The sequence below is a fragment of the Mirounga leonina genome, unplaced genomic scaffold, assembly GCF_011800145.1.
Source record: "Mirounga leonina isolate KUSES-001 unplaced genomic scaffold, KU_Mleo_1.0 Mir_151, whole genome shotgun sequence".
Taxonomy (NCBI): Eukaryota; Metazoa; Chordata; class Mammalia; order Carnivora; family Phocidae; genus Mirounga; species Mirounga leonina.
The window spans coordinates 20220207-20242699 of NW_023270377.1; the positions used below are offsets into that span (position 1 = coordinate 20220207).

General features: G+C 44.7%; 1 protein-coding gene across 10 annotated transcripts in view; it reads right to left on the reverse strand.

Annotated features, from left to right (window-relative positions):
- Positions 1-673: 673 nt before the first annotated feature.
- SMARCAL1 (SWI/SNF related, matrix associated, actin dependent regulator of chromatin, subfamily a like 1) overlaps positions 674-22493 on the reverse strand; it is a 58713-nt gene continuing 36893 nt past the window's right edge. For 9 of the 10 annotated variants that reach the window (XM_035007184.1, XM_035007183.1, XM_035007182.1 and 6 more), the window contains 6 exons: positions 17722-17792; positions 14290-14392; positions 7756-7938; positions 5604-5704; positions 4574-4670; positions 674-1877 (listed from right to left, as the gene is read on the reverse strand). In XM_035007184.1, coding sequence (XP_034863075.1) covers positions 1638-1877; positions 4574-4670; positions 5604-5704; positions 7756-7938; positions 14290-14392; positions 17722-17792 — 795 coding nt within the window. In that variant the 3' untranslated portion in view covers positions 674-1637. Of the gene's footprint in view, positions 1878-4573; positions 4671-5466; positions 5705-7755; positions 7939-14289; positions 14393-17721; positions 17793-22493 lie in introns of all 10 variants that reach the window. The other variant, XR_004679594.1, reaches the window with a different exon arrangement.

Below are 22493 nucleotides of genomic sequence, written 5' to 3' on the forward strand. Positions count from 1 at the left end.
GCTCAGCTGGGCCACACCTCAGCGTTGCCCTGTGGTCAGCTGCAATAGTTCACTAGCCTCCTCTCAAAACTGCTCCCCTGACCATCCTTCCCGATCTATTTGCTACACACAAATTGGAGGGATCTTTCATTTTTTAATTAATTTATTTTTTAAAGTTTTTTTTTTTTATTTTAGAGAGAGAGCATGAGTGGTGGGAGGGGCAGAGGGAGAGGGAGAATCTCAAGCAGACTCCATGCCCAGTGTGGAGCCCGACGACGGGCTTGATCGATCTCACGACCCTGAGATTGTGACCTGAGCCAAAATCAAGTCAGCTGCCTAACCAACTGAGCCACCCAGGGACCCCTGGAGGGATCTTTTAAAAATATAATCAGACTGCCTCATATCCCTGTTCAAAACCCAGTGGCTTCATGTTCAAAATTAAATCTGATTCTTTACACGACCTAGGGGCTCCACGTCATCTGGCCTCTTTCTCTTCAGTGACATCACCTCTAATCCTGCCACACGATACCCCCACCCCTCACCACTCTCTAAACCTGTGTTGGCCAACACAGGAGCCACCAGCCACAAGTGCACTTAAACATGCACTTGACACTGGCTAGTCCACTCTGGGAGGTGCTGTTAGCAACAGATACACACTGGGTATATAGCATGAAAGAAAAGAATGTAATCGTAGAAGTGTCTCAGTAAGTTTTTAATAGTGATTGTATGTTGAGCTGACATTTTGAAGACACTGAGTTAAAATATTACTAATTTGATCCTTCTTTATTTTTTAAAATACCCTTTTAGAGAATTGAGTTCACATCTGTGGCTTGTGTTATACTTCTGTTGGACGGGGCTGCTCTAAACTAGGAGTTCGCAAATTATGCTTTGTGGGCCAAATCCTGCCCACTGCCTGCTTTTGTATGGCCCGTGGACTAAGCACAGTTTTTACATTTTTTAATGGTTGAAAAAAAATCAAAAGAAAAATTCGTGGCCATGAAAACTGTATGGATTCGCATTTCAGTGTCCGTAACAGAGTTTTATTGGAAAAGAGCCATAATCATTTGTTTCTGGATTACCTAGGGTAGCTTTTGTCCTATAGCAGCAGAGTTGAGTCATTCCAACAGAGACAACCTGGCCCATAAAGCCAAATATATTTACTGTCTGACTATTGACAGAAAAGGCTTGTCACCTCCTGCTCTAAACCCTTGCCTCCTTAACTTTACTTTTCTTCGTAGGATGTGTAACTATGATCTCTCCTGTGATGTAACTTCTACAAAGGCACCGGCTTTCTCTCTCTTGTTGAATTACTGCCGGCACCTAGAACGCTGCCTGGCACGTATCAGCTGCTCTATAAATACTTGTTCAATCAATACATTTTAAAAACCCAAATTCCAGCGGTTGCACAGGAAGCACCTCGTTACGTAAAGAACAGGAGTTATCACTACTACGATCTGCTCGCTCTGTTTCTCAGCCGGAAAAGCTAAGGTGAAGGCCCCAGGCGACCCGCACAGAAAGGCCAGAAAGGAAATGCTGCGCCGAGGCCTGCGAACCCGCGGGCCGGAGACATGGCAGCACTGCTGTGACGTCAAGAGGAGCACAAGCTTCAAACACCTTGTTTTATTTCCATGATTTTTAAATGCTTTCCGCCCCCCTTCTTATAGGGGAAAGGTAAAGCTGTCGAAATTATCAAAAAATTCAAATCTCCTTTTCTTCACGGGGCTGCCCGTCAACGTGATTTCGTCCACCGCGTCGCCCAGGTCCTGGGAATCACTTCCAGGTGCACCAGAAGCACTTCCGGGGTCAAAGGATTCCGCGGCCTCCAGGAGCTCCATGTCACTTCCGTCCTCCTCAAAGGACTTCTGGAAGAGGTCATAGATCTTCTGCTGCTTTGGGTCCTTTATCAGAGAGAGAAAACAAAGCAGTCAGAGTGCAGGCTCCAGCACCGACTCTCCCTGGGCCACCGAGGCTGGGGAGGAGGCTCGGAGGTGGGGGCCGAACACTTTACGGCGGCAGGTGCCGCATGACGGCCACCGTAGACCAGGGCGGCCTTACTGCCTGACATCGTTTCTTTTCTGCTGCTCTGCTGCTCGTGAGTAAAGGAAAAGGGGGGGGGTGGGGAGTTAGAAATGGTGTGAGAGCCATAAAGAACATGCTCTCAAAGTATAATTTATGTTGGAAATGTCTTCTTCCTTCTAGCTTTCAAATCGGTATTGAAATAGCTCCCAAGCTCTCACTTCCTGCAAAGCCCTTCTCCACCGAGGGCTTAGTTAAGTTGCAATTCAACTGCCAAACCCGTGTACTCAGCCACTGCTTACACCTAATTTTCGGAGTGGTTGATACAACATAGCCGTACTTGACATACGGAGAACTAGATTCCCATACTTGTTTCTATCTGAAATCTGCCAATGATCAAAAGGCCCACCAGCTACCTCTGTGCATTGACGGCCCTGGCGCAGTGTTAAAATCATGCCCAGCAGTTACAACCATAGCACGCAATGCGCTCGCTATCACCCCTTTGCTGATCTCTCCCAAGTGTGAATTCCCAACCCTGAGCGTCTTTCAATCCAGGTGCGCTTTCAACATCTCCACTGACATCCCGGTTCCGTTAAACTAACGCTGTTTAAAAATGCAAGCCGGGCGCCTGGGTGGCTCAGTTGGTTAAGCGACTGCCTTCGGCTCAGGTCATGATCCTGGAGTCCCAGGATCGAGTCCCGCATCGGGCTCCCTGCTCGGCAGGGAGTCTGCTTCGTCCTCTGACCCTATCCCCTCTCATGTGTTCTCTCTCTCTCAAATAAATAAATAAAATCTTTAAAAAAAAAAAAAATGCAAGCCATCTCTCCTCTCAATCCTACATCCTCAAACCAGCAACTCTCTCCAAAAAGCCTAGTTCTGATGGTCTACCAACATGCTTCCGGTCTCCCTGGCTTGCGATCACCAGGGCGTCCTGACTGCCCCCAATCTCACACAGACTGGCAGCAAGTCTGCCTCTCCAGGCTGTTCCCCTGCGAAGTTCCACAGGCACACTCTCACCCGAGCCGCAGCACTCGGTACCTGCACGGATCTGCAGTGGCGCACCTGTGCTTCCCACTGCAGGCCTCTCCCCGTTTCAATCCCTGGCAGGTCTCTGCCGGGCCGATTTCTGCCCCCCATTTTTCTTTAACAGGATTTTTTCATCATGTCCTGGGGCTCCCCCACTCTGTCTACCTCATCAGTGCTGAAGTAGCTTCCCTGGCTTTTCAGTCCCTTTATGATCAGGTCTCAACCCAGCTGGTTTCTATTTCCCCACTGCTCCTTAACAGAAGCCCCCCGCATTGGTGATGGGACGCCACTGAAAACTGACCATGGGAATAGTCATGTGAGAACTCCAGATTGCCTAATATACCTGCACCTGACATTCCCTGGCCTTTCAGGATCCCAGCCTTCCCAACCAGGAGTGATATTAAAGGGTCATTAAGGTCAGCCTCACGTGATCCACACATCCTCCTCTAGAAATATCCTCGTCAGCCTCTGTCTGAACAACCGCAAGGTTAAGGAATGCCACCCCATAAGGCAGCCTGTTCCAAGTAAAATAACTGTTAACCTGCATTTGATTATGGTGGTGGCAATACTATGCTCTAACTCAGAGCATGCCTGATTAATGGAAGCAAGGTCCAAGATCTGATTAGTATTTCACTTCCCCTCTGGGAAAGCAGGATGTCTTAGCGAGATGTAACTGCTTTTGCTTTAATCTCCTCCTAGGAGGCAACATTTTCTTTTTCTAGTAGTTGATGAAATTTTCAGCTCCATTTTAATTAAAAAAATAGATACAATTATTAATCAAAATAAGTATTGATAAACGGCATTTATATTATCTTGTACTTTAGGCAGAAATTCTCAACTAATTCAGAGTGAGGGCAAAGGCAGTATAAATAAATGAGTTCTAAATGAACTCATTATTGAGTTCAAGAAGGTTGAGAATCCTTTAAAAATAAGGTTCCTTCTTTTCAAAGGGCATATAATAACCAAGGCTCTGTGAAAATATTTATCATTCAACTGAATTAGAGAGTTCTTTAAAAAGCCTAAAAATAAGGTTGTTTCAAAATTAGCTTATTAATTGTTTACATCTATGAGGATAATCTATACTCTACATTAAAAAATATGATCTCTGGGGGTGCCTGGCTCAGCTGGAGGAGCATGCAACTTTTGATCTGGGGGTCATGAGTTCAAGCCCCACACTGGGTGTAGAAGTTACTTAAATAAGAACTTAAAGAAAAATAAAAATACGACTTCTGAGTCTTATTTATCTCAATAATTACATTTGGAAGGAAGCATTTAGTTGCTACCTCAATGTAAATGAAAGTTCAAACCCTCAGACTCCCTAGTCTTCCTGTCACTCGAGGATTTTGCTGATTTCACTCAGACTCTGATTCTGGGCAGTTCCATGAGGAGAAGACACTTTGGTTTCCAGACGAGCTACGGTAAAGCCATTTTTCTGCATGAGGCTGGGTGAAATCCGCAGGAGTGATCCACACCTTCTCTCTCAGGACCCAAGGGCTGAGCAACTTAATGCCTCCCCCCACCCCAGTAGCAAGGAGACATTTGCTAGTGTTACCTTGTACAAGTAATTAGTAGCTTCTGTCATTTCTGAAAAATTGGTCTCAGAAAGTCCGGCCTCACCCAGAACTTTAATCTTCTCTTGAATTAGGGGCCTGTTGGGGAGAAATGAGCTGCGGTGAACACAAGCTGCGCAGAACCAGCGAGCTGATTAAAAAGAGATCACCCTCCTTGTTTCTATGGGACTGAGTATGCTGTTTCACTTCTTTGCCGCTCTCAAGGCGCCAATGCCCAACCTCAAATATTTGCCTCCTCTCAGCTGCAAACCAATTTAGGGTTCGAGTTAATTAGGTTCAAAATCCTTTCCACTGGAAGATATAGAGGAAATAAATGTCTCACTACAACAAAATTCTGAACCTCGTGCTGTTATGAGCTGCCCAGTGAACAAACCCACAAATCCAAAGATGCGGGAGGAGGGACAACCAACACACATGGCAAAGGTAAGACCCCTTAGTCATAAAGCTGGAAACAGAGACGAGTAGTGGAAACAGATATCAAGAAACTTAGTATCAGGAAGGGGTAAATGGGATTGAGAAGGAGCATTTGGAGATTTTTTTTGCTTAGGTACCAGACATGAACCCCGGGGTTGAACATTTTACCCCAGCTCTGCTAAGGAAGCACTACACAGTGAGCCCACTTTCTCCGAAAGGTCAGCAGCAGTACTATAGGGCGGGCTTACTGTACCAATACATGACATAAAGGGGCAGAGGGGGACATCACTGTGTCTCAGCAGTGCCTTCACGGCTGGGACAGAGTGTCTTACGAGCAAACCTGCACCTACGCTTCCTCATGATCAGCTCCCCCCTCCCTTGTCTCAGGCCACAGCCCCTTAGTCCTCATGCACCCAGCAAGCTGTGAGTGAATGCTGTGAAGGAGTCCCGGCATGCTCACGGTGGAAGTGGGAGGGCATGACACCTGGGTCTTCTGCATGGGTCCCTGAAGACATCAGCAAGAGCAGAAGTGCTTAGGGAGTGAAGGAAACACATCACTGGCGTCAACCCTCGCTCAAGCCCCGTGGCCAGCCATACCAGAGGTAGTCGTCAGCTGTGCCTCTCGCCACGAGGTAGTGGATGCTCACGGAGCTCGACTGTCCAATTCGGTGCACCCGGTCCTCAGCCTGGAGCAGCACCTGTGAGGTCCGGGGATCAGGATGCATGCAGGCTGAGGCCTGAAGGGGCTCCGTCCACCACAGCATGCAGCCCCCTGCCCCTGAGCCCACCACACCCTCTCTCCTCCAAGGACTGCACTCCACGACCCAAGTCTGCAGGCTCTGCAGCCTCTGCCTTCAAGCAAGCTGCCACCTAACACAAGAGAGAACCAAACCAAAACAAGCCAAGTTCTGGGGGAGCTAGACTCTGCAGCTGGCCAGTTGTGGGCACAGCACTAGGTGCCAGTAGGAACGAACAGCAAGTACGGACTCTGCTAGGAGGCTGTGCTGAGGGCAGACGAAGGAAGCCCAGCACGCTGCCATGCTTCTCACCGGGAAAGAAACTGTGACCTTCTAAATAAACATACCGCCACCGAGGGAGAGGCCATATATGATCAGGGGCTGGGTGATCCTTTAATATGGTGGTAAGCCCTATAATAAATAATAGAGCCCAAGAGCATTGTTTCTATTATCTATGCCTTCAGCCTTGAAGTCCACCCACCACGAAGCAGTGCCCTGTGTGGCCAATGACACATATCTACTGTCACAGCTCTTCGCTCACGAGATGAGGCCAATGGGGCACCCACCGCGGTCGCCTGTGGTGGCCGCATCGGTAAAGAGCTCCCAGCAATGGTCAATACTAGGGGCACAGACTGGAAGGCCAGAGGCCTAGGCCGTGGCTGCTGGGGCCACACGCTCCCCTCCAGGGACAGCTGGGGCCTTGAGCTATCTGTGCCAACTCCTCACAGAGGGAGGACTCCTAAGATTCCTCCTGGCCTTCCCACACTTCAACATTCCCTTCGGGAAAGTGGAGTCGATAATCCTACTACTTAGAGGAGACTGCCATGAAGATCTAATAACTAGCCGACGGACGTGCGAGCCTTCACTTCTTTGAAGACTGACACGTGGGAAGTACAAACATGTTTCTGAGGCCTAGCAAAAACGGATGGAAGAAGACAAAACTGGTGCTAGGTGGTATCTCAATGTGGTTTAATTTGAATTTCCCTGATGGCTAATGATGATGAACATTTTTTCATGTGTCTGTGAGCCATTTGTATGTCTTCTTCAGAGAAGTGTCTGTTCATGTCTTCTGCCCATTTTTTGACTTGATTATTTGTTTTTTGGGTGTTGAGTTTGAGAAGTTCTTTATAGATCCTGGATACCAGCCACAATGAGATACCACCCTACACCAGTTAGAATGGCAAAAATTGACAAGGTAAGAAACAACAAATGTTGGAGAGGTTGTGGAGAAAGGGGAACCCTCTTACACTGTTGGTGGGAATGCAAGTTGGTACAGCCACTTTGGAAAACAGTGTGGTGGTTCCTCAGAAAATTAAAAATAGAGCTACCCTATGACCCAGCAATTGCACTACTGGGTATTTACCCCAAAGACACAGATGTAGTGAAAAGAAGGGCCATATGCACCCCAATGTTCATAGCAGTAATGTCCACAATAGCCAAACTGTGGAAAGAGCCGAGATGCCCTTCAACAGATGAATGGATGAAGAAGATGTAATCCGTATATACAATGGAATATTACCCAGCCATCAGAAAGGATGAATACCCAACTTTTACATCAACATGGAAGGGACTGGAGGCGATTATGCTAAGTGAAATAAGTCAAGCAGAGAAAGTCAATTATCATATGGTTTCACTTATTTGTGGAACATAAGGAATAGCATGGAGAACATTAGGAGAAGGAAGGGAAAATGAAGCGGGGGAACTGGAGGGAGAGATGAACCATGAGAGACTATGGACTCTGAGAAACAAACTGAGGGTTTTAGAGGGGACAGGGAAGGGGGGAGGGGTTAGCCCGGTGATGGGTATTAAGGAGGGCACGTACTGCATGGAGCACTGGGTGTTATATGAAAACAATGGATCGTGGATCACATCAAAAACTAATGATGTACTGTATGGTGACTAACATAACATAAAAAAAAACAAAAAAACCCCAAAAAACTGGTGCTAGGGACAGCTCCCGGCAACCCTATCTGCCCAGACTGACCCTCGCTCCTGTCTCCTGTGTCCCTTACCCCTGGATTCCAGAACAGCTCAGCAAACACCACCAGGTCAGCCGAGGAGAAGGTGAGGCCCATGTTGGCAGCGGTGATGGACAGCACGGCCACGGCGTGCTTCTCGAACAGACAGAACTGCTGGCAGAGGTCCTCCCGGTCTGCCGACGAGGTGGAGCCGTCGATGCGGATGTGCGGCACGTGCTGAGGGGACAAGAGGGGAGGCAAGGTGGGCTGCACGGGGGCCCGGGGCTCAGCGGCCGTGGCCCCAAGGACACAGCCACGCTGCCATGCTGGCTCAGACCCGCCAGCGCATAGTCTTCACTTGACACTGCTTTCGGAGCTGCTGGTCTTTTCATTTCAAATTGACATTTGTGCTGAGAGAACTGTAGATTCCCTTTAGTTTAAGCAAAAACACAGGGATTCCTTGCACATCTGGCCCACTTTCTCCCAGGGGTAATATTTTGTTATAGTGTATCATAACCAGGATATTGACTTTGATACGATGTACTGATCTTACTCAGTGTCCTGTTTTACTTAAACTCGTATGTGTATATCCTACACAATGGTATCACTCCTGTGGCTTTTCACGTATCTGCCTTCACAGTCAAGACACTGAACAGTTATGGGGCACCTGGCTGGCTCAGTGGGTAAAGCATGAGACTCCTGATCTTGGGGTTGTGAGTTCAAGTCCCATGTGGGCACAGAGCTTACTTAAAAAAAAAAAGAAAAAAACAAAGAAAAAAAGAGACACTGAACAGTTCTAACACCACAAGGATCCTTCTATGGCCCTTTTACAACCACACCCACCTCCCTCCTGCTCCCTGCCCCATTCCCAGGTGCCTTTCACTTCAGGAATGTTTTATCAATGGAGTCATATAGTGGGCAACCTTTTGGGACGGGCTGTTTTACACTCGGCATCATTCCCTGGAGATCTAACCAGGGCGCTGCGTGCGGTGGTAGCTCCTTCCTTTCTTACTCCTGAGTAATATTCCGTGGTGTGGCCATACCACAGTGTGGCCCTTCACCTCTGGATGGACATGTGGGCTGGCTCGTTTGAGGCTACTACAAATCAAGCTGCCATGAACATCTGTATACAAGTTTCCATGTAAACACAAGTTTTCACTAATCTGAGATGAATGCCCAGGAGTTGGCTGCTGGGCCACATGCTCCTTGCATGTCCAGTTGAATTTTATCTTCTTTTAGGGGGGATTTATCCATTTTTTTTTTCTAATGATAAAGACAAACATTACAAAGGAAATACAAATATCAGGACTACTACCAATCTATTTTTTCTTTTTTTTTAAGATTTTATTTATTTATTTGACAGAGAGAGAGGGAACACAAGCAGGGGGAGTGGGAGAGGGAGAAGCAGGCTTCCTGCCGAGCAGGGAGCCCAAAGTGGGGCTCGATCCCAGGACCCTGGGATCATGACCTGAGCCGATGGCAGACGTGTAACAACTGAGCCACCCAGGTGCCCCCCAATCTATTTTTTCTTAAAGATTTAATTTATTTGACAGAAAGAGAGAGAAGGCACAAGCAGGGGGAGCATCAGGCAAAGGGAGAGGGAGAAGCAGGATCCCTGCTCAGCAGAGACCCCGCACGTGGGGCTCAATCCCAGGACCCTGGGATCATGACCTGAGCCGAAGGCAGATGCTTAACTGAATGAGCCGCCCAGGTGCTCCTATTACCAATCTATTTTTGCCAGGTACTCTCTTCTCAATGTATATGATAAGCTTTTAAACACAAAGTTTTATATCCTGCTTTTCTCCAATAAACATTATATTGAAAATAAACTAAATTATTAGTTTTCTAAAACATGATTTTTAATGTCCATATAATATTTTGTTATGTGGCAACAGTATAATTTATCCATTCGTGTATTTCTTCATATTTGGGAGATTCTTTTTGTTTTTTAAAGATTTATTTATTGGGGCGCCTGGGTGGCTCAGTCGTTGAGCGTCTGCCTTCGGCTCAGGTCATGATCCTGGGGTCCTGGGATCGAGCCCCACATCAGGCTCCCTGCTCGGCAGGGGGCCTGCTTCTCCCTCTCCCCCACTTGTGTTCCATCTCTCTCTCTCTGTCAAATAAATAAATAAAATCTTTAAAAAAAAAAAAGATTTATTTATTTGAGAGAGACAGAGAGAATATGAGTAGGGGGAGCGGCAGAGGGAGAGAATCTCAAGCAGACTCCCTGCCGAGCACAGAGCCTGACTCGGTGCTCCATCTAACAACCCTGAGATCATGATCTGAGCAGAAACCAAGAGTTGGACGCTTAATTAACCGACTGAGCCACCCAGGCGCCCCTGGGGGATTCTTCATTTTCACTAAAAAAGATGGGTTGGCGAACATCCACCAACAGGTGAATGGATAAAAATCATGGTATATACATACAACAGAATATTACTCAGCAAAAAGAAGGAATGAACAGATGACACGTGCAATAACAGATGAGTCTCAAAATATGCTGAGAGAAATCAAATTTAAAAAAGAGTACACACTGAATCATTCCACATTTATATAAAGCCCTAAAAATGCAAATTAATTTAGAGGGACAGAGAGCAGATCTGTGGTGGCCTGGAGATGGGAGGGCAGGGAAAAACAGGAGGGATTACAAAGAGCACAAGGAAACTCCTGGGGCCAACAGACACATTCACTATGGGCTTGAACTCACGAGCCTGAGATCAAGATCTGAGCTGAGATCAAGAGTCGATGCTTAACCAACTGAGCCACCCAGGTGCCCCTTCACTGTCTTAATTCTTATCAAACTGTACACCTAGGTGCAGGTTATTGCACGGCAATTAGATCTCTATAAAACTATTAGAATAAAAAAAATTTTAAAGGATGGGTTAAAATAAACCTGTTCATGGTTCTTTGCCCATATTTGGTTATTTCCTTAGACTGTACTACTAAAAATCAAAATACTTTGGCAAGAGGCCAAGAGTTAAGGATCCTGATATTATCACCAAATTGCTTTCCAATAAGTAATGTATGAGCATGTCCAGCTCACTGCACTATTATCAATAGTAAGCGCTGCACATTTTTTCATATCTTAGGTTCATATCTTAAAGGGTCCTGTGATCTCCACAAAGTTAAGAACCATGGATCTACATTATTATGTTTTATGGTTAAACAGACTACTATTTAACAGTATGTCTACTGACAAACATTTAGGTTTCTAATTATTCAATATTATAAATAATAATATCACTAATCTTATACATAAATCTTTGTTTGGTCTCATTATTTCCTTAGGATAAATTCCTAGAAGACAAGCTTGGAAAAAGTTGAGTGTGCATTAAGTTACTGCCAAATTGCCCTGTGAAAAGGTACCAAATGTATAAAAAACCCCCATGGTCTAGCCAATGTGTGTTTGTGACAGAACAGATCCATAGTTTTAGGTAATTTAAATCAATTTTTTTCCTTTGTGGTTTCTTTCATTGTTTTTATGTTTGTTTATTTATTGATTTATTTATTTAAAGATTTTATTTATTTGACAGAGAGAGAGTATAAGCAAGGGGGCAGGTCAGAAGGAGAGGGAGAATCAGACTCCCCGCTGAGCAGGGAGCCCAATGTGGGGCTCGATCCCAGAACCTTGGGATCATGACCTGAGCCGAAGGCAGACACTTAACTGTCTGAGCCACCAAGGCGCCCCTCATTGTTTTTATGTTTAGAAAGTCATTCCCCATCCAGCGATCAGCTATATATTCATCTGTAGTTTCTTCTAATGCTTTATGGTTTTAATGAGCTTTGATTTGTCTGAAATTTAATAAACAGTGAAGTTGAGTTTCATTTAAGTATTCTACCCAATTACTTAGTCAATCACCCAAACTTTTTTTGTTGAATAAATTAAGCCTAATTTTTGATGACTCCTTGATTATACATTGTCTTTTTATACTAAAGGGCCATTCAACTAAAGAGTTATTAATACTAAAGAGGGCTATCCATTCTATTCCAACCATCTGACCACCAGTTCTTGGACTAGCCTGGCTGAGTTTTATAACAGATTTTAATATCTGGAGGCACAAATCTATCAACATTGGTCTTCTTTTTCAAAGTTGTCTTAGATATCTCTCCTGCTTATTTTTTGAAACTCCTTTAGCATAATAATATAAGGTTCCCTTAAAATAACCAATTGGAATTTTTATTGGGATTGAGTCAAGCCTACGAATTCATGTGGGAAGGACCAGTATTTTTACAGTGTTTACACTGAAGCATGGCCCAAGTCTCTCCAGTTCTTCATTGGTTTCTACACTCTTCTTGGTGAGGTTACTATTAGGTACTTTATACGTTTTTGTTGCTCCGAATTTGATCTTTTTTCCATTGTATTTACTTATTAGTTATAGCTGGTATATAAAAAAAGCAATTTATTTTAGTATATTTATTTGGAATCTAGGCACCCTGTTAAACTCTTACGCATTCTGACAGTTTTCCAATTAACTGTCTTGAGTTGCTTGAATATAGTGACAGCTCTGATTTTTCCTATCCAGGGATCATAGATTTTAATTCCTTTGGCTGGCTTCCTGCATCACATCATATACAAAATTCAAGCCCAGGTGGATTAATGAACCACCTCTAAAATTCTCAGGAAAAAAAAAATCACTGGAGAAAATCTTTATGACCTTAAGTAGGGAAAGATTTCTTAAATCATTCATAAAACTTAAAAACCATATAGAAAAAACTAATAAACTTGAAATGTATTTCAGTTATAACAACTAAAGTAAAAATTAAACACTCTGCTCAATAAAACTTCAACAAAATGAAAAGAAAAAAATGTTATCTGATAAATATCCAGAATTTATAAAGAATATTTCCAAATCAGTAAGAGAAAGACAAACCATCTAACAGTAAAACAGGCAGAGTATCTACAGAAGAGAGCCTGAAATCACCAGTAAACACATAAAAGGATACAACTGTTAGTAGTAGTCAGGGAAATGCAAATTAACATAAGAAAGAGCCGAGATTTCATTTCATTGGAGTGGCACAAGTAAAAAGTCTGATAATACGAAGTGTTAGTGAGCACTCAAAACAGTAGGAATTTCCAAATGCTGTTGGTGCAATTATAAATGTGAATTACCACCTGGGGGAGAAATGTGACAATACCTAGTAGAGTTGAAGACGAGCCTATCCAATGGTTATACAAGATCATGCATGGACATGCCTACATGTACGTACACATGCATGTCAAAGTATTCATATAATAGCAAAAACTGTAAATAAAATTCCATGTCTCTCACCAGGAGAATGAATAAACTGTGCTACAGTCACCCAGAGAGATACTATTCTGCATTTATGGTGAATGAGCTATAGCTATAATACTACACGGAAAAATTTCAAAAATAACATTGAGCGAAAAGGCAAATTTCAGGATACTCACATTATGCTGCCATTTATGTATGTTAAAAAATACATACAGAGGAGACTATATATACTTTGGAGTAAAGTATGACAACATGGAGGGAAGGACTGGGGACAGTGCTTACATCCAGGGAGGAGGACAGAGAATGAATTAGAGGGCTGCTGAGGGGCCTAAGTATGTTATTACTTAAAATACACACTTTGAAATAAATATAACAAAACAATTTATTAAATCCGGGTGGCAGACACACAAGTGGCTGCTTTATGTTTCTCTGTACTCCTCTCCATGTTTGAAACATTACAAGGGCGCCTGGGTGGCTCAGCCAGTTGAGCTACCAGTGCTTGATTTTGGCTTGGGTCATGACCTCAGGGTCATGGGATCGAGCCCTGCCTTGGGCCCGGCGCTCAGATTCTCTCTCTCCCTCTGCCCCTCCCCTACTGCGCACGCATGTGCGTGCACACACTCTCTTAAAAAAAGGAAAAGAAAAGAAACATTACATAAAATGTAATAAAGATGAAGGAAGTCAAAAAGCAATTTATGGTCCTAAATTTAACCAAAAATGAAAAGGGAGGTGAAAATACAATGTGTTTAGCTGTTCTGATTTAATTCTATATGCAGAAGCTGGTGAAGATTGGGCAGCACTTCCATGTGAAATGTTACAACTTCGTAAGTTTTGTTTCTTAATTTGATGTGTTTAGTTTTAATGAACATCCTTGGAAATCTTTCTGGATATTTTTCATTCAATGTAATAAGGGCCACAAACTCGACTGAAGTTGCATGTTGCCATGTACGATTAATAAAGCCACTTTGACGGTAACAAGGAAGAACAAAAGGAAGAGGATATTCATATAAATACTTGTTTCCGCACAAGAGAATTTCTGCTACCTCCTTTCTTGACAGTCTTGTAATTATTTACAGAGTCATGAAAGATCCATTGTTCACAGTGGATCCTTGTTCTCAAAGCAAGGCTCCAGGGGTAGCTGCAGGGAGCAGGGAAGAAGTTAAAGGACACTGCTGGGAAGTATTTTGACCCCACTGTGGTTCTACAAGCAAGGATGCTTCAGAAAGTCTTCAGCAATGTTTCTGGAAACATCATCTCACTTCTTTGGTTCAGATCTGCCCTCAACCTGCTCAGAACCACTCAGCAGCCAACACACGAAAGGAGCACCCTGTGTTGAATTTTGAAGGGAGCTTACCTTTTTCTCAAGCTCTCTTGTAATTGCACTCAGGACTACCTTATGGTGTGCGAATACTAGAAACTTCTCTCTTCCACTTTCCAGGAGGTCCAGGATATATTCACTGCATTTGACAATGAGAGCACAATAAATTCAACATATACTTATCCAGTTGAAATTACTCCACTGCATCTTTAGCAGACACCTTCGAGGTAGCTGCCCTCCCCTGCCCTTTCCCTCCCTTTCTCTGAGAGCTGACCTCTTGCCCTACGCCTCAGGCCAGGTCACCTAAGTAGAAGAAGCAAAATTGGAAGCTGTGGGGAAGCCACCTTCTGCCACGTGCAGAAAGAGTTCTTCTATGCTTTTAAGTCATCCTCCATACACAAATAAAGTATCGTTACGTTTTATGTGTCTGATATGCTACTGAAACTTTCTTACTATCTGGGACCACAGAAGATAATTAACAGTTTTCACTTTTGCTGCTACTATCATTGTAATGTGTTTTCAGTACAAATTGAAATGTCGTCTAAGATCTGAAAATGCCTAGGCAGGGGATTACAGGATTCTTGACAGTACTCAAATTTCTGGAAGTGTGATATTGAAACTTAATAGTACTGAAGAGCCGGTCAGGCAAAGTTCCCCAGCTCCCTCACACAGCAGGGGGCAAGCTACAGGGCCAACAGCTAAGTCAGTGGGAAGGGAATTTTTTTCTGAGGCAAAGGAAGATGGAGTGAAGAACCTTGTTTGCTTGCTCTTTTCTCCCCTTGATTTACTTCTCTCCTCCATCACTGTTTTTTCTTGACTTCCTACCCCCTCTTTAAGCTGTGGCCCCGAAGGAAGGCAGCTACACTGGGAGCTATTGGGGGTGGGGGTAGGGGTCACCCAGTCAGCAGACTCTTATGGCTTCCCTGGAATTAATGCCCTGCAGGGGGTTCACAATCCCAGGACACGTCACTGTTCCCACATAGGCAACGGGAAGGTGAGCCTCCTTGGACACAAACAGTAGGTCCAGGATATAGTCACTGCATTTGACGAAAAGGACTCACTCGGCCTGAGGCCATCCTCACACGTGGGTGTGTCTGGGCATAGAACAGACACTGCCCTCCTTGGAGAAGGACAAATCTCAAAGGTTTCCTGTCAGGCAGGTGGTGACCTGTCCTCTAAGCACCTAAGAATTATTTTCAAGCAACACTATGGCCAACCAGGGAATGGATTTGAGTTCAATTTGTGAAGAGCAGGTACTAATAGAATCTAATTAGTTTGAGAGACATAAAATTTGCCATGATATAAGCAAGAAAGTTTATTGCTACAACATCAAAAAGTCACAAGGCCGTAAAATCAAGTTGGACAGCTCATTAACAACTACAGGTCCCAGTTTTCCTCGTTCCTCTCTCCCCTCTACATCTCAGATGTGGTTTTTTATTTCTATCCTTCCCAAGTCCCTAAGTTACCAGGCTGGAAATATCTGCCTACCACAATACCGTTGGCTTTTATATCAAAAGATGCCCATTAAAATGAAAACAAACAACAGCAAAAAGGGGAAGAAAAACAATTGGCAGAGGAAATGGGGTTTTAAGATTTATAATCTAATTTCCACTTACTAGTCGTGTGACTCTGAGACCTAGAGACAGACATGAGATTTACTCTGTCTCTGCATTTTAAAAATGGGGCCAGTTTGACTTACTTGACTGATCTCACAAAGAGGCTGTAAGTGTGAAATGAGTTAGCAGATGTCAAAACTGGTTGGAAATTAGAAATCACTATACAATTTATCACAGAATTTTGAAAAAGTATGTGTAAGGTATGTAATAGATGGAATGTTTGCACCCTGACGCCCCCCCCTGCACCCGCCAAATCCTGTTCAAACAGTAACCCCCAAGGTGAGGTTATTGTGAGATGAGACCTTTGGGAAGGGATAAGGTCACACAGGCAGAGCCCTCATGAATGAAATCAATGCCCTTATCAGAGACCCCCCCCTTCTGTCACGAGAGGACCCAGGGAGAAGACAGTCATCTACAAGCCAGGAAGAGGGCCCTCACCAGACATTACATCTGCTGTTGCCTCGATCTTGGACTTCTCAGCCTCTAGAAGCGTGAGAAAAAAATTCCTGTTGTTCAAGCCACCCAATCTACTGTATTTTTGTTACAGCAGCCTAAACACACTAAAACAAGGTAGTACCAAAGTTTATTTATGAGGTGGCAGAATGGCCAGATTTAACATTTCTCAGAGAAATGGGTGGTTCTGGGCCCAGCACTCAGTAGGCCCTGAATTTTGTAGGTCACGAGCGGAGAGAGTGAGGGAAAAGAATCACACCCTTGCCATCTGTTATTCAGCAGCTCGTGAGAAATGGGTTGGTGGGGGCAATTCTGATGAGTTTCTGAGAGAGAAGTTTCCAGGTTGTAAAACCACAGCTGGAGTTCATTAGTCTCCTAACAGTCTCATAAATGAAAAGGGCAGCGGCCCGAGGGTGAAGGAGAGCTGGCCAACATTCAGCAGTCTTTTTGGAGGGGGGATCTTAGATTTGAATCATGTGGTGAATGCACTCTCTTGCTGCATTTAGGGTGCAGAGGGAGAGGCCGGAGAGGCTGGGGGATCTGGAGGCTTAGTGAGAGGGTGGGGTAGGCTGCGTGTGTCTCAATTTATCCACAGATCTTGGTCCCCACAGCCAAGCTGGCACCGCTCAACCCACGCTAAATTCATTTTCATTGTAATTAAATCACTTGGACCATTATCCTGCCAGAGTCTCTCATGAATGTTAAACAATAAAAAATCAGGCAAATGCACGTCATGAGAATTGCCTCAGGTTTCTACCACAGTGAATATTTGAACATGAGTGGGTTTTTCCTTTCTTTAAGAAAGGCAGACAATTTTTCAAGTCAGTGAATACATTTAAGAATAGGAATTATGACTTCAGCCTTAGTATAGAAGGCGGAAGGAAAACTTAAGTGTGACAATGGCCCCTTGCCCATATCTTTTGAACAAACTTTGACAGTTGCCTTTTTATGCAGGTAAATAATGGCTGAGACTTCATGTCTTTGGAGAATACCAGAGAATCCCCATAAGGCAGCCTTCTTGGTCTTCCATGAAACCCCTCACTTGTGTCTACAGGCAAATGACCACAGTTTCCTACTACGGGGAAAAGCTCCCTTTAGTGTTTGGTCAACCCCACCCTCCTTGTAAGTGGCAGCAGCTCCAGCTTGGTTAAGACAGGAGCTGTCGAGGACCCCAAACTCGACCGGCAGTGCTCCTGTGACAGGCCCGCTTATGCCCTGCGGGTGATGAGGCTACGCTGCCCTGAACTTTGTATTGAAGGCAGCTGTAATTCTAGGCTCTGATTGTTTCTTGCACAGCAGTAAAACCATTCTGGGAGGTTAAGGTGATAGGTGTTTCTTTTTCAAGATGAGAGAGAGACAGAGTGTGGGAGAGAGAAGGCGACACTTGGTGGCCACTTACATGACAGATGGGATTTTAGCTTCAGCTGTTCTGTTGAAGAAGAGAAGGAGGGCTTCTTTCTGCTGCCGTTTCTGTGGAAAGAGAAGTCTAGGGTTGAAAGTCTCCCACTCTGCGAACCCTGGGATGAGCTAACATAATCATCACCGCTTGGAGCTTTACAAATCCTAATGCCAGTTATCGGAGCTGGGAGACCCCGACTCATCCACTCAATTTAGTCGAGCCATGGGAGCCGCAGAGACTCTAGTCTGTCATCAGAGGTGCACCATTACAGGTCCTCTGTCATCTCCCAGGAACTGTTGTGAACAGCCAGTGGTGAGACCTAGAACATGAGAGCCCTCGGGAAAGGTGCCTGGGCCACGCTCCACCATCCACACAGGCTCACGTGATCAGCTGAAATGCAGCCCTTGTTAAGCTATGTAAACCACTTCCTATAGTCTGCTGACAACTTACACATGACACTGGCCCAAGCTGCTTTTTGCCTCCCCTTTTTCTTCTGCCATGCTGTGTCCATACGCAATTGATAAAGCTTCCTTCTGTCCAAGACTTACTGAATCAATTCCAATGGACCCCAACTAGTCTCTTGTAGAATCATCTCAAAACCATTATTCATGTGTCTTTTGGCCTGGCTCCCACATAAGGCCATTGACCTCCCAGGAGAAGAAACCATGTTTTCTTTATAGCTGGCGTCTAAATAAATACTAATCAAGGATGCTAGCACAGGAGGTGCACAGTTTCACAATATTATGAGAAAACATTTACCATCACTCTGGGTTCCCCAGAGATGACAGACACCCTTACCATCACTGCTAGGGTGGCCCTCTCCTTCCAGTAGCAAGCGTGGATTACAGATGCCCCTGGGGGTCTGTGAGGCAGGTGACAGACACGATAGCTTCTTCATGTAACAAGGAAGTGAGCCCACAGTAATAACATCCATGGCCCTGAAGCCAGGCTGTACCTTAAACAACGGACACCACAGGTGGTGGGACAAGCTGCCTGGTCCAAACAGCTTCCTGCCTCCCAACAGTGTCTTTCCTCGAGGACTTGATGAGAAAGAAGGAAGATAACCCGGAACCACAGGAAGCCAGGGGGCCGCTGACAGGCTAGTGGGGCCATGTCATTCTTGTGGCAGTGGTGGCCACCGTCCCTCCTGCCTTGTGGCAGAGGTACAACTGAACAAACTTCCTGAGAACTCTTGTTGGAGATACAACTCTGTGACAGTGTGTCTTAAACTCTTTTTCAGCTATAGACCCAGTGTAGACTCTGATGAAGCTCTGGACACACACTTTTCCCTTCTGGACAAAGAGCTCACAGACGTCTGAGGTACATTCATGTCCCCTCAAAGGGTCCCTTGTAGCAGGCCAGGCCCTCTAACATAATGCGGTCCCTGGTAGGATACAGCAAAGGGACAGAGCCAGGCTTCCAAGTGCTGACCTCACCCGCAAGTGGGCATGCCTCAAGCAGAGCGCACCCCAGTCATCCTGTCTTCACATTGACTCCCGTGCCCTTCAGAGGCCACCCCTGCTCCTGTCAGGTCCTTCCTCTCACCCACGCTCTCTCCCTCCACACCGGCTAAGCAGAGAGGGGGAGGGCAGAACAAACAGATAGGCAAGTGGCAGAAAGCACTCTGAGAAACCTCGCCTGAGCTTTACCACCAAGAGCTGAGGAGGTGTGGGGAGCAAACCCCTTTATCATACTCAGTTGTGGGGTCGGCCCACGGGCACTGGCAGGGATGACTTCCAAGTGCGCCCAGCCCCATGTTGCAGCAACTCACTCCTTCATGCCTACCCTCACCATACAGTCCACGTTCACAAATTCCTATGGAAGCTGCTTTCTTGGTATCTGGTTACTTACAATAGGGAACTGAAATAACCCAAATGTCCAACTCACAATTCCTGGCAAAATTCTAATATGGCCATGAGAGAAAACACATATTGTGCTTTAAAAGAACATTTAACAACACAGAAAAGTGTTCAGGATGAAGTTTTGTAACCTGTTTTCCTCCCCACCTGATAGACATTTATAGGGTACCAATTCTGCTTTCAAAAATATGTTACTTATTATATACATAAATTATATCTGTATCTATATATAAGTGTACGTGTAAATCATGCATATTTGAAAGCCAAATATACACACATTTTATAGAAAAACTACCCAGATCATATATGCCAAAATTATATGATAAAAAAGATAGGTGACTCTTGTTCATAGTGTAGTAATAAGAAACACTTGATCGATGTTACTTTTAAGTACTTTTATCTTACAGATTTTATGCAATAGACAGCTATTTTAATGTAGGAGAGATCAACAGTATTATCTTAAAAAAAAACAAAAACCCAAACCTCCCCAAAACTGAGTAGACACAATACTAGTGCATTAATGATCTCACTTCTTTTGCCAGCCACAGGCCAGGAAATTTTAAATAACCTGCGTTCTTTGTTCTTCGGCTTTTACTAAATTAGATCCACTGGGGTTTTGATTCTATTTTTTCTGTTGGAATTTGAATGTATTGTCAAACGGCAGAAGGGTGAACTGCCACTGTCACCAGGAAGTCTGTGCGGACTTGCTCTATTTTTCTGTTCCTGGTTTGCTGATCAAAAAATTACTATAGACAAAGGAGGATTAGGTCAGCTTTTCTTAGCCCGGGAAGGGACAGCTATTATTTCACCTGAAAATAAGAAAGAGCTTTCATTGTACATTATGTTTTATAAGTGGGCCGCTTCGCCTTGGCTTCTGTGATTTAAAGCTTTTTTTTAAAAAAATGTCTTCCTCCAGATGGGAAGGTGTGAGGGAGCAAAGAACTGCTTCTTGACAGAGCAGGAGCCCTTTGCTGGAACCCCGCTGGGAAACTTGGGGCTACAAAGTAACTTAAAAGTGGTAGGGGTAGGCGCCTGGGTGGCTCAGATGGTTAAGCGTCTGCCTTCAGCTCAGGTCATGATCCCAGGGTCCTGGGATCGAGCCCCGCATGCGGCTCCCTGCTCCTTGGGAGCCTGCTTCTCGCTCTGCCTCTCTCTCTCTCTGTCTCTCATGAATAAATAAATAAAATCTAAAAAAAAAAAAAAAAAGTGGTAGGGGCAACTTTCTGTAGATTCACAGGCCTTCCTTACTTGCCCCAAACCATAAAACCACTAACCCCCATTTTGACTTTTTCAACGCAGGATTTCACAGCCAGCCAGGGTTTGGAAGGGATGTCAAGGGCCAGCTAGTCCAACTCCTGGCTGACACGGGTTCCCCTTCCTGAACTGAGGGAGGGTTTTGCCTCCAATCGGATCCGCAGTTGACAGATGCACCACATCAGTGGCTTTGGAGTAAGAAAGGTTCTGGCAGTCTCAAGGGCAAAGCTCCTAAATTCATTTTCTACTTGGATGTTCCACATAAAAATGAGCTTACATTAAAGACCACAAAAGGGAACCAATTTATCAAGGATTTATCTTCTTATCGGAAAGAATCTAGTATCCGGCTTCAGCATCATCCTGCGGGTCATCTGTACCAACTCAATTTCTCTCTTTTAGGAACAAGCTCCTAATTCTCCTAAGATGCCAAGGAAACAGCAAGTCCCAAGCACTGGACTGAGAAGAGCTCTAGGCTCTTTCTCTGCTGGATTCTCGAATTCCACTGCAATCAAGGTTTTTCATAATCTGCACAACAGCGTTATGACTCTGGGATGAAGAAGCAGAGAGAACAGTCACCCAACAGGAGGGTCTCAGAGCGACTGACACTGTCCTTAGGGACTTTTCCAGCACTAGGCCTACGAGGCACGTCATGGTTCCCCTTTTTAGGTTTAAAAGAAAATATCAAAATAGCCCAAAGAATTCGGGGGATTTACATAGTACCTATGTAAATAAAAATACCAAACATTCCTGATTTCCATGGTTTAGCCTAGTAAATTTTTTTTTTTAAGATGCTATTTATTTATTTGACAAAGAAAGAGAGAGAGAGAGCACAAGCAGGGGGAGCGGCAGAGAGAGAGGGAGAAGCAGGCTCCCCGCTGACCAGGGAGCCCTATGCGGGGCTCAATCCCAGGACCCTGGGATCATGACCTGAGCCGAAGGCAGACGCTTAACCAATGAGCCACCCAGGCGCCCCCAGCGCCCATTATTGCCTGTAAACTCAGAAGTCAAACCTCCAGGTCACATTTGAAATCATCTTTAGAAAGAGCCCCATAACCTAAGGCGAGGAACTACATAAATTGGCAAAAAATTTTAAAAATGCTTGCAAACCTTGCTGCACTAAGTTAAAAATTCCCATACTTCTTTTGAGCCATACTGCACAATTTACAGCTGCCTCTTGGCCACTCGATATGCTGTTCCTCTTCAGTTCAAATGCCCACTGCCTGCTTTTTCTGTTGTCTACATTGCTGGTCTCTGCCTGGTTTGGGAGGGGGACCAGGGACTGGTGAGGGGATTCTCTGGGGAATTCCACAAAATACCGATAGGCTTACCTCCACCACACACACAAGGAACTAAAATGTAGAATATTTATAAACATTCAGATCTTTGCACCTAAAAATACCCCACATCTGAATTTTTCCCATTAATATATTTGCTATACTTGTTCATTGGTTTTCTTGATGGCAGAGTTCACTCATGGGCAACAGTTAGTAGACATAAAAGATTTAAGAGAATTATTAAGAAAAAGCTTAAAACTGAGAAAAAGAATTTCCATTCAGGGGTGGCTAGGTGGCTCAGTTGGTTGAGCGGTTGACCCTTGATTTTGGCTCAGGTCCTGATCTCAGAGTCGTGAGATCGAGTCCCATGCTGGGCTCTTTCCTC